The sequence below is a fragment of the Chaetura pelagica genome, unplaced genomic scaffold, assembly GCF_000747805.2.
Source record: "Chaetura pelagica isolate M959 unplaced genomic scaffold, ChaPel_1.0 scaffold48, whole genome shotgun sequence".
NCBI lineage: Eukaryota > Metazoa > Chordata > Aves > Apodiformes > Apodidae > Chaetura > Chaetura pelagica.
In genome coordinates this window covers 2,427,123-2,439,207 of record NW_009954241.1, presented here as the reverse complement: position 1 = coordinate 2,439,207, position 12,085 = coordinate 2,427,123, and the positions used below count along the sequence as shown (strand labels likewise).

The window sequence follows — 12,085 nt, the reverse complement described above, 5'->3', positions numbered from 1 at the left end:
CGGCGCCCGTCCGGGAGCGCGGTGAGGCGGCGGTCCGGTTTGCTGCGTCTCGGGAGGGAAGCTGGGCCCTCTCCCGTGGCCCTGCCGGCACCCGCGGCTCGGCCCTTCAGGCCTGCCGGCTCTGCGGGGAAAGGAAGCGTTAGTGGAGATGCAGGAGGGCTGGGGTGGAGCCTCAGCGTTTCCTTTCGCGCGGCGGCTGCTCTTCTGGGGCCTTCAGAAATAGACCTCAGGTACGGGGAGGTGCGAGCTGCAGCTGCTCCTGTTTCTGGAGAGAGAGGTGGTGTGGCTGAGAACAGCGCATGAGGGTGAGCACCAGCAGGCAGGGCTGTGTCTGTGCTGTCAGGCACATCTTCAGGCCCGGCTTCGTTGGGCTTCTGAAACAAGCAGGAGACATGAGAACTGTTCAGGAAGTCCTAATTTATGTACCGTGCTTCTGTGTGCTGATCGGTGTTTCCTATTTTGGAGGACAAATGTTTCTATGAACTGCTGTGATTTATCCAGGTTCCCAAATATACATTATTTTTGCTTTAATGCTATTCAAATATGATTGTATTTTTTCATGTGACTGGCAAGTGTCTCTGCACCTGTATCGTGTTAAGACTAACATAAGTTTTTATACACTGTTCTCATGCATATTGGTTGATTTACCTAGCAAATAAAGCAAGATAGCAGTATAATATTCTTAAAAACAATAAATTACTGTTCTGAAGGCTGTAGAACCTAAGGAATGTTCTTTCAAACTACATTTGAGTAGCAGAACATGGCAACCATTGTGGTGTTAAACAGCTGCTGTTTGAAGGATGAGTATTGGATTTCTGCTGTTATGGCCTCAGCTACAGTGACCTTGAACTCCAGTCCAGATTTGAAAATGAGTTTAAAGCAAGTGAACTTCTTTCTTTTGTTTGGCCTAGCCTATCACAGTATGGTAACATTTTTATCACTAAGTTACTTTGTCTAATAACAAAACTGCTGAAATTAAAATGACAGCAAATAATGTGTGCCAAGTTACAAGTTGGTTGTAATTTGTAGTTGCTACGGGTTTTTGGGAGAGGAGGGGCCCAGTCTTGGGTGTCTCGTGTAAAACATAACTCTTTCTTGGTAATGTAATTATGCAGGAGTGCCTTTTTTTATATTAGAGTACAAGATTTTTATTGTATCATTATTATTCTATGGAAAATTTAAATGAACCTCTGTCTTTTTGAAGTGCACTTGGTTCCTGTCAAAATATTAAAAATGCTGCATGTACATGCACACCCCCCACACTTAAATCTGAATCTGCACACTTCAGGCATTCCAATAAAAATCAGTGAACAGCATGGTAATTATAAATGAGGTTTAATAAAACAGAAACCTAAACAATGTAGTGTTTTTAACAGGGGAATGACAGTTGCAGAAAGTAGGCCTTAAGGAGCCCCATGTTAGAAGTTGGCCCCTTTGATAAGATGCAAGTGGTTGAAACACTGAGAGCAAGGCAACAGTTTATATCAGGATAAGTTTCAATGAGGGGTTTTCAGATTATGGAGAGATGCAGTATTCTGTGCACCAAAAAAAAAAAAAAAAAGGCATTTTGCACTTAACATGTAGAAATTTTGCATATTAAAATTAATGTTTATTAATTAAAAATAAGCCAGTAGAAATAGTAGAAGGTCCTTTTAATGAAATTAGGTTTTAAGCCTGTAATATAACTAATTTTCAAAGGTATTCTAATACCTCTTTGTTTCTAAATCAGTTTCATATATTTCTGGTGGAGAAACCTGTGATTCTCAAGCAGGTTCCTCCGTTACAGTTTTACTATCTGACCAGCAGAGGGGAAGTGGTCCCGAAGGGATGGGAACTGGTGTTCAGTCTGGAGTTTATTGTTGTGGGAAGGATGTCAGCTGGAGGAGGTTTTCTGGATGCTGCTGGACCCTGGCTGTACAGCCAGTCTAGCTGTAATAACTCATTTCTTAATTGAGTGATGAAGGCCTAGGAAGATTCTGTGATCTGGCCTAAAAGGAGCTTTCAAGGTTCATGCTGTAAGGGAGATTATGGAAGATTTATGCATATGATCCTTATGAGACTTTCATGGAAATTTAAAGAATACTCCTCCAAGGCATGCTGTTGTGTTCTTAGTTTCTGTGGGCTTGGTGGGAGGGAGGTGTGTTCTTTATTTTTATTGAGGAATTGTAGTTTTGTTTTTAGTAGAGTGCATGCACATTGGAGTTCTCAAGTAAATAATCCTGATTCTGGGTGAGTGGGGAGGGCAGGAAGTTAATGAGAATTAAATGGTGAGTAATTTTGTGGAGTAAAACATTAACTTGCCCTTTTTTTGCTGTCTTTAATTTTTTTTCTCTTCCAATGTTAGCAAGAAGGCTCATTGTGTGCTCAGCACTGTCTGAATAATTTGCTACAAGGGGAATATTTTAGTCCTGTTGAGTTATCCTCTATTGCACAACAGTTGGATGAGGAAGAAAGAATGAGAATGGCTGAGGGAGGAGTGTCTAGTGAAGAATATAGAACGTTTTTACAGGTAAAATCTTATTAATTTGAGGTTGCTTGATACTTGCCTGAAATCTCATCTCGTATAGAACAGACCTGCTATTCTTGCATAGCTAGAAAAAGTTAATTTCCTTGTGCTAAAACTTACATTTATAGACCTTTTCATTTCTCCACCTTACGTTTAGTGTTTTTAAATGATACTAATGCAGCTTTACAATCATTCTACAAAAAGCCACATTGTCTTCATCTTACAGGTAGGAAAGTCAGGCATGGGAAGGAGAAGGATCAGCAACTGGCCTTTTGTTTTTGTAAGGCAGTGGCAGAGACAGAAACAAAAGTTCCCATGCCTGTCTGTCCTTTAAGCATTGAGCATTTCAAATTTAAAGGTTTGAGTTTTTAATTAGTAAACTTATTTGGGCATTGCAATTAGCCTTACAGACCAGAACATATTTTGTTGTTTCTCTAAGTATGTGCAGTTATATTTCTTTTCAAAACTTAATTATTTCTGACTTTTTATGCTTAAATTATTTTTCCCTTTTCTCCCTCCCAACTTCACACTGAGCAGCAGCCTTCTGTAAATATGGATGATAGCGGATTCTTCTCAATTCAAGTAAGCATGGCTCTATACTGACAGAATTGTTTATTTATGCGATATATGTTCTCTAATATAATTTAAATGGCATTGACCTTTTCATCTAGTTTCCAATTCATAGGCTTAATGGGATTAAGTGCTGGACTTGGAAATCTTAAGAGTGTTTTCCATTAAGAGCAGTGACTTGCAGTCCTTCAGTTCATGGGACCTGAGCCACACAGTAGAAGCACAGACTCCTGAACTGTGAAATGACACCTTCTGGCAATAAGCTTGATTTCTAAGTTGCTTCTTTCAGGCACTTAAGGTGTAGACCTTGGCACCCATAGACTACAGGTGAAAAAGTAGACTTGAGGTTGTTTTCTGAAATTATACACTGTAAAGCCTTTGGCAATGGTTACAAGATTATCACAGTGATCTACAGAATGGAAAAAGTGGCAATACCTTCATTCAGGATTTTATAGAACATCCTCGACACTTTAAAGTTGCTACAATGGAAGAGTAATTAATAAGAAATACTTAAATCAGAACAACAGAAAAAGGTATTGAACACTGAGTTGGGGCTTGTGTGCAGACTAGAGCTGTAGGCAGTGCTTTGCATCTTTGGCTGTCTCCTGAGCTTTCAGAGGTGCTTGTCAGTGTTCTAGGATCCCTTGAGAACCTCTCTTCCTTATGGCAGGACAGAACTGCTTTTATATGCAGTTAAAAACCATTAATGGTTTGGCATTTCTTGTACTCTTGATTGTGCTGCTTCAAGATGAAAGCTGAAAAAAATGCTTCCTCATACTCCACTGGTTTTTCTTGTCATTGCTTTGCTCACTTGCTACATAGTTGGGTCACTGAAAGGAAGATGAACTGTTAATTTAGAAGTTCTTACAACATTATTTCAGGTAGCTTTAAAGAGTTACTGTGAAAGAGTTTGTGCTAGTGTTATCTGACTGATCCAGTGACAATCCAGGGGTGCAAAATTTCCAACAGTTACTGTGGGGAAGGATGACATATTTTGGGGAGCAGGAAAGGCAGAGCAGTATTTTGAGAGCAGAGAGATGACAATTCATGAAGTGTCTGTGGGAGGTGAAGTTACAGCTTTGTCCGGGGGAGTAAGCTTATTAGCACATCTCAGTTAAAGCCTAGTTTTGTTACTTCCGCCTAAACAGAGTATACACGTTATGTTTGCATGTAGATTCATGACAGTTGTGCTTTGAATAATTCCTAGCTTTCCTAGCAGTATTTTGAAATCTGTTTTTTATGCAAACAGTATAGTTGTTCATAGCAGCTAAGATGGTTGTATTGCTTAAATGCAGATTTGACTGTTTTAACTTATGAAAAGTGCAATTTTTTGACAGGTTATAAGCAATGCCTTGAAAGTTTGGGGTTTAGAATTAATCCTCTTCAACAGCCCAGAGTATCAGAGGCTTGGGATCGACCCTATGTAAGACTTTTTTTTCTTAGCACCCTGTTTCATTTTATAGAAAAATAATATTCTTAATCTATTATTTAAATCTTACTTTAAAATTATTCATTCAAGCTCTGTTGCACTCTGAAGCTTTTACTATCACCTTTGTCTTTATTTTTTTTCCTTTTGGGGGTGTACATGAGCATCTGTCCTCTATGTCTTCATGATATCTCAGTATCTGTGACATCACAGGTATATGGAGATTTCAGTAATGTTGACAATTTCCTACATTTTATAAAAGCAATATGAGTACTTTGTAGCATCAACAGTTGTATTACTGACATTTTATTATATAATTTTAAATTAGTGGTAAGAAAGAAATTAAACATTAATATACACTCCTATATTAAAGTATTTAATTTTATCTATACCTTTGTTTTTCTTTTTACAGAAATGAAAAATCATTTATTTGTAATTATAAGGAACACTGGTTTACAGTTCGAAAGTTAGGAAAACAGGTGACATTGTCTTTTTTTTATTTAAAAATTGACTTCAGAATGGGGGTGGAAAAGTGGTTGCAAGTAGACCTTGGCTTTTGCAAGCTTTTGCTGCAATCTGCTTAAGTAGTAGTCCATATTAAAAAAAAAAAAAAAAAAAAAAGGTAAATGTTTGTTATATCACAAAAATGCCAGGCAATTTTTAATTAATATTAGCCTGGGGAAAGACCCAAGGATCAATTCCTCCATGAATTCCTCAATGATCAATTCCTCCAGGGAGCTGCAGCTCTGGTAAAGTCTGTGTGACATCTTAAGCTCTGTTTTTAGTTTATTGCATGAAAAAGAGCGAAAAAAATGGGGGCAGTCAGGGGGAATCCTAAACAATTAATCAGGATCCCTATAGAAAGCACACTTATTTTAATGCACTAAAGTATTAACATTGTAAAAATTATTTTGTCCATTTAAATGGACAGTAGGTATAAGAAGATCAAATTTCAAATGTATTAATACTTAAGACTGCTCATATTTAAGAGTATCCATCAGGGTAAGGTTGGGGAAAGCAGTATTACAATTTTGCACCATTTTAGAGAACTTTCTGAAACAGTTACATTATAAGCAGAAAATAGTTACTAAAGGTGGTGGATGGCCATACAAGTATATGGCACATTCATAGTAAGTCGCATCCACATCCCTTGTAACACCAGTGTGGTGTTTTATTTCAGTAGCCAATCATTGTGCTGGATCATCCTGCATAAGCTTTTATACAACATAAGCTGTTTTGGTGATTGTTTTTTTCAGGGTTTTTTTTTGCCACAGAAAATGTTTGTGAAATAAGCTTTTAGATTATACAATTGTGAACAGGAGTTGGTTTGTTTTGTTAGTGGTGGCTACCTGTGTTGTTAGTCATCTAGATTTAAAAAAAAGTCATTTGTGAGTAAGCAAACTAAATGCTGCTATTCTGCTTTAGCTTAAAACTGGTTAATGTTTACAGGTGGTTTTTGTATATTTGGTATCTAGAAGGCTGAATGATTGCTTTAAAAGTGCAGGAAAGTTTCTTACTATATTTACAACCATGTTGTGTGGAATTTTGTGAGATAGCCTTCCAGCTCCAGATATTTTCAGTTGTATTTTGCTTGTACATCTGGCTTCTAGCCACATTAAGACAATAGTAGCTGTCTGTTATCTAGAGAGTAAAGAAAGACAAAATAGGGTGACTTGGATTTGACCTGTTTGTGTTCTGTTACCGTTAAAGCCAAAACCTTCCTACTTCATACTCCCTTTTAAAAGTTTGTCTGTAATCTGTCTGTCATATTTCTTTACTGAAGTTTTTTTTCCCCACTCCTACACCGTTTGACTTCTTACCCCCTCCTAGTGGCAAAGGGTGTTTTTGACAAATGAGTTGACAGAATGGTAGATAGTCAGTTACCTATATACCAGGTGAATTATATCATGGGCCTGACTGCACATGTATGACTGCCTGTATGGAAGTTTGGATAGATAATGCATTTTTGTGAGAATGGAGATAGCAGAAGGAGAACTCTATCTGAAATTGTGCTTGCTGGTTAAAATTGGATAATGCTGAATGAGCTTAGTGTAATAAGGTTCTTCATTAAAGGCAGAACATTTTTGTCATCCATGTTGAATTTATTTTTCTCTCTAGAAGTAGTATTATAAATGGCTAGTTATCTTCTTCAGTTATCTCTGTATGTTTATCTCAAGTGTCCCCTACTGTAACTGTTATGCTGTACTATCAGCATACTAGAGTTGATTTTTCTTAATTTTGAAATTTAAACATTATCTCAGAGAGAAGTAAAAAATAATTTCCAGCATCACCAGTTATTAAAGGCAGCATGTTTAACAAAAACAATTAAAGGAAATAATTCAATTTGTGTTTCCTTTATCTCTTAATTCTGAACCTACATTACTTTATGAAGGGTTTCTTCCTTCATTAGTCTCTGAGTAGATTTAAAATTTGGATTATGCAGAATTTCAGAGTGATGTCTGAAGTAATTCTTCTACCATTATATTTTGATTTTCCTGTTTTAGTCTGTGTGCCTGGTACCAGTGTTCAGTAATAAAGCAGGCAGTAACGGCCTTCAGATCTCCTGTTAGCTGAAGAGCATTTGAGGGGTAACTTCCAACAGTATAGGCATTGTGCTTCAAAAGACTTTTAATTTGGTAATTTATTTTACTAGATTTATTCGGATATTCCATCATAGACAATGACCACAATGTACAGAAATGGATAACCGAGTAATCTTTATGCTAATTTGTTCTCTCAAACCTTTTTTTGTCTTAATTACAGTGGTTTAACTTGAACTCTCTCTTGATGGGTCCAGAACTAATATCAGATACATATCTTGCACTTTTCTTGGCTCAATTACAACAGGAAGGTAATAGTAACTTGCAGATATTAAATCTTGTTAATTAAAAGTAGGTAATAATAATTATTTATTAGAACTTCTGTATTCAATTAACTACCCGTAGTTTTATGATTGAAATAGTGAAATAACCCAAGTCCTTTTAATGAAAGGTAGAGCCTTACATTGTAATAAATTGCACATCATTGTGTTCCATATAGTGTGCATTTTAGAGTGGTTATGCACGCACCTTAATGCTGTAGACTTATTATTTATTTTTCTCAGGTTATTCCATATTTGTAGTAAAAGGTGACCTGCCAGACTGTGAGGCTGATCAGCTATTGCAGATGATTCGGGTACAGCAGATGCAGCGACCAAAACTAATTGGAGAGGAGACAGCACAGCTAAGAGATCAGAGGTAAGGTAAACAGAGATTTCGTTTTAACGATGTTCAGTATGATTGGTTTCCATGATTAATGCCTATATGGAGACAACCCCTTTAAGACATAATTAGAAGTACCTTTAGTGCAATACTGTTACACACAGTCAAAGCAAGTTGGTAGAACACAAATGGTGTATTTTTAAGTGGGCAAAAACTACCTTAATAAGGATTCTATCTTTCCACAAGCATAGGTGTTGTATAGTGCAGATTTTAACTTCAGAATTATGATATTTTTCTAATTACAGTAAAACGGGTTAGCAAACCTTACCAAACTATGCTTAATGGTAAGCAATCTATAAGTAAGACTGGCTTGGGCATTCTGTCCTAAGTAGAAAAGAACAAGAAACCTGTATCTGAATTCTACATCAAATACATTGTTCCCTTTTGGAATAATTTCACTGTGAATGTTGTGGTGATGCTTGGTTGTGATGCATACAGCTAATACAAACACCCTTGAAAACATACTACTTCTGCAATAATTTTATCACATTTTCATAGTAAATAAATTGCATACTGACGAAAAGTGTTGAGGCTTTTCAGAGGTATTAATTCATTGTTATTCATTCCATTTTGTAAACACAAACTGGTGTTGTAAATTGATAGGATAAAAACAAATTACTTGGCAATAACACAGAAAGTGGGTATAGTTTACAGAGGATCTGTTGCTCTAGTGTAGTCATCAAAGCTTCCAAAGAAGGAGATCACATGCAGTATTTTCTACTGATGTAATTGTCTAAATAGCAGTATGCTCAAATAACATATCTCACTGCTTTGTGTAGCCTTGTTGTTTTTGAAGCTTTTCCTGTCAAACAGATTCTTGGCAACATATGCATGGGTTCAGTGTTGCAGTATTTTAATTTTTGCAGCTGCAAGCTGTTTGTAGCTCTTTTGTGCTTTTTAACATAGATTTTTTTTCCAAAGTAAAAAAAAAAAAAAAGGTAGAGTTAAAGCAGCAGAAAATATTTACTTTAAATCTCAAAGTAAAAGTTACCATAACTTCTTCTGAATTCTGCCATAAATTTCACAGGCTACCCAGAAGTGATGTGGACCAAGCAATAGAAGTTAACCATCCTTTTGATGGGACAGGCATGTTAGATGAAGATGAAGAGAATTTTCAGAGAGCCCTGGCTCTAAGTAGGCAAGAAGTTGATATGGAAGATGAAGAAGCCGATCTTCGCAGAGCCATTCAACTCAGCATGCAAGGTGCAATGCTCGTGTAACTTTCTCTTACAGTGTTCATGTTGCTTATGCTTTAGGCAGCTGCTAAAATGAGTTTCAGCCAGACACTTTTTCCAGCATGCATCAAGCTCTCTGAAAAGACTGGCTTTGAGGCATGGAAGGACAAGTCAGCATTTCCTGTAGCTATCTCCTTTCTGCTTTTTGGGAAGTTGCAACTTCCATGTTACTGTTGCTCATTAGGAAACAAGAACAAATTGGCAAGGGGTAGCAGGAGGGAAGGGAAAACAGTCCTACTCTGAGGAGGGAGGTATATCAAGGGAAGCTAGCCTAGGTGCTTATTTATCCAAGTCTCTTTCTTCCTTTCAAGTTTGAAGACATTTTCTTAAGCTATATTTATTTTGCTAACTTGGTTTTACTGTAATTAGTAGGATATGGCATGTTCTGGTTTTAGGTAGTCGTCAAAGTGAGTTCTTGGACTCATTACCACAGAATGTTCCTCAGTCGCCTCACACCAGTCAGACAGAGTCTCTTTCTTCAGAAGAACTGCGAAGGAGAAGACAAGCATACTTTGAAAAGTAAAGTAGTTGATAGAAAACTGCATGTGGATGTACATGTTGTATTTTTCAGTGCTTTTGGGGCATGGATGGGTTTCTGACTGAGGTCTAGCTTAACCTTTATCTCTTAACATGTTTTCCTAACAGTACCTGAATTTTGCTACTCCCAGATGGTTCCTATGAAGAAAACTGTAAATAAGAGGGAATCTGTTAGTAATGCAACATTGGTCTTGTGAAGAAAGAAAACATATATGTTACAGAAATATTTTAAATTAAATCCTGTAAATTTCTGTAATTATCTTTCTGAAGAAAATTATTTCTCTAAGACTTTTTTTCTGGTAATGATGCCTCTAATATGCATCACATGAAATATTTTATGTTGCTGGTTTTGAGTACCTGTTAATAGATAGTTGGGGTATTGTTGTAGCTTTTCCTCATTTCTGTCTCCTAGTCATAGAGGAAATAAAGACCAGAGAGAAACGGCATGGATTGGAGGATTTACACTTTGCATGATAGGATAGGAATGCAGAACATCCAAATTCTGGGAAAATAGTAATATGACTTGGAGTGTAATGTTTGGAAGGTAATCATCTGAAGGTTAGCAGGGTGAAGTGATTGAAGAGATTTTAGGAGCAGGGGTAGTCTTGTACTAAAAAACATCATCTACTTCTCACTCTTGTCATTCCTTACAATGAAATAGACCTGATACAGATCTCCTACTGATGTTAACCCTACTTTCTTAAAAATCTGTAATACTTTCAGGCAGCAACAGGAGCTACAGCAGCAAGATCAGACCTTGAACCTACATGATAAGCCAGCTCCAAGCTCAGGCACTTCAGAAGCTGACCCAGGTATTATTTTTTAAACTTATTTCCAGCACTGAAATATTTGTCTTTTTCATCTTTGTGTTGTGCTGTTTCCTAACTTTCCTTGTCTTCCTACTTCCTCACTCCAGCAGCCATTCAGACTATGAATCATAGCCTTTAGTCTCTTTGGCAGTGAAGCAAAGGATCACTTTCTTGTAAAGCCTGTTCTGCTTTGGAAGTCAGTATCACATTTCAAAGTGAAGAGCATTACTATTAAACCATTTGAGTCTGGCTTTGCTTTTATTGTTTTGTTTGGCTTGAGCATTACAAATTGTAAACAATTTGTTTTCTAAATGACTTTTGAAGTTGTATGACAACGTAATAAACCTGGAGTAATACCTGACCAAATTACTGGAAGCAGTTTTTGGTAGAGTATGAGTATTTAGGCCTTACCAGTATTAAGAATTGGTGATTAAAAATTAATGCATATTACTTGTGACAAACTGGATGGAAAGCTAAGTGCAAAATGTTCAATGGTTTTAAAAAACAGACCCACCATGTTGGGGGTGGGAACAGGTGGGCATGAACAAAAGGAACATTGAAAGCCTTTAACTAAAGTTGAAAACTGGTTCTGTGCATTTATTACAATACATTTATTTCCTTTAGGTGGTGATATGAGTGAAGAAGACATGCTTCAAGCAGCCATGAATATGTCTTTGGAATCAGTTAGAAACCACTCGAATAAAGAAGAGGAGAAATGACAACTTTTTTTTCCCCTCTTATTGTCAAAATACTAAGTCTTCATTATAATTTTACTGTGTGGATGTTGCACAAACAGGGTTCATTTCAGAGTTCTGGAAGCAGGAATGAAAGGGGGGCTGGAGGTCAGAGTTTAGAGGAAATCTGCAAATAGAAAATAAGATTGCACTAATTTAGAAAACTGTAGCACTTCTACGACAGAACATCTGTTCACCACAGAGGCTGTATTAAAATTACTTCAGCTATTGACATGAACAAAGTTAGACACATGTAGCACCTGCATTTAAAAAGCAAGTTTGAATTGTTTTGAAGAATTCTATAGAGTACACAAAAGGTGCCAACTGATTTCCTTCAATACTAACGGAAAAACAGATACAAGTAGTAAGTTGTGCTCATAACTTACTAAGATCTCTATACGAAATTACTTAAAATGGGAAAAATAATTAAATTCTGTTTATGTTACATAATTTATTTTGTGATTGTATATTCTGAATGACTTAATGTCAACTTTTTGATCCTGCTGTCCACTTTTGAAATGACCCATTCTGCAGGAGAAAGATGAATCCATAAATTTCATACTTTGCAATTAAAATCTTCAGTGCATTGTTAATCATGACGTTACTCCTGAACCTCTAGTGACTTTTGACCTTCCAACACTCTCTGGTTTTACTTTCGGTTCCAACTGTAACATTTTTAGATTCATGTTTAAAGGAGGATTTTTGCATTGCCCTCTTGTCTTTCAGCAGATAACTTTCCTTTTTTTGTTTGTATTTTTTTCTTAATTTGTTTTTGTTTTATTGTGTTCTTCCCAGTTATGTCACAGTATTTACTATAAAAATAGCATATAATCAGTTGGGTTAAACAAGTATTCTTTTCTACCTCTTCTGGAGTAATTTTTTTCCTCTTCAAGCTCAACCCTTCATTCTGACCTTTTAATACGAAAGAGCTGGAACTGAGTCTAGGAGGAAGGATGAGGGGATTTAGGTGCCATAAAGTCAGTGCCACATACATAAGGTGCATTCCTG

General features: G+C 36.7%; 1 protein-coding gene across 1 annotated transcript; it reads left to right on the top strand.

Moving 5' to 3' along the window:
• Nucleotides 1-2,330: 2,330 nt before the first annotated feature.
• Nucleotides 2,331-11,255, top strand: ATXN3 (ataxin 3). The gene is made up of 10 exons (XM_010003719.1): nt 2,331-2,509; nt 3,044-3,088; nt 4,414-4,499; nt 4,915-4,981; nt 7,266-7,353; nt 7,606-7,738; nt 8,790-8,965; nt 9,393-9,516; nt 10,258-10,346; nt 10,968-11,255. Exons 1-10 carry the CDS (start codon nt 2,456-2,458, stop codon nt 11,060-11,062), a joined length of 957 nt encoding a protein of 318 aa, XP_010002021.1. The 5' UTR covers nt 2,331-2,455; the 3' UTR covers nt 11,063-11,255.
• The last annotated feature ends 830 nt before the right edge of the window (nt 11,256-12,085 follow it).

Bases quoted from the DNA above. Each gene is read 5' to 3' on its own strand.
- ATXN3 (XM_010003719.1), top strand. From the start codon at position 2,456: ATGAGAATGGCTGAGGGAGGAGTGTCTAGTGAAGAATATAGAACGTTT. The intron at 2,510-3,043 runs GTAAAATCTTAT...CACACTGAGCAG, and splicing joins AATATAGAACGTTTTTACAG to CAGCCTTCTGTAAATATGGA. The intron at 4,982-7,265 runs GTGACATTGTCT...TCTTAATTACAG, and splicing joins TTCGAAAGTTAGGAAAACAG to TGGTTTAACTTGAACTCTCT.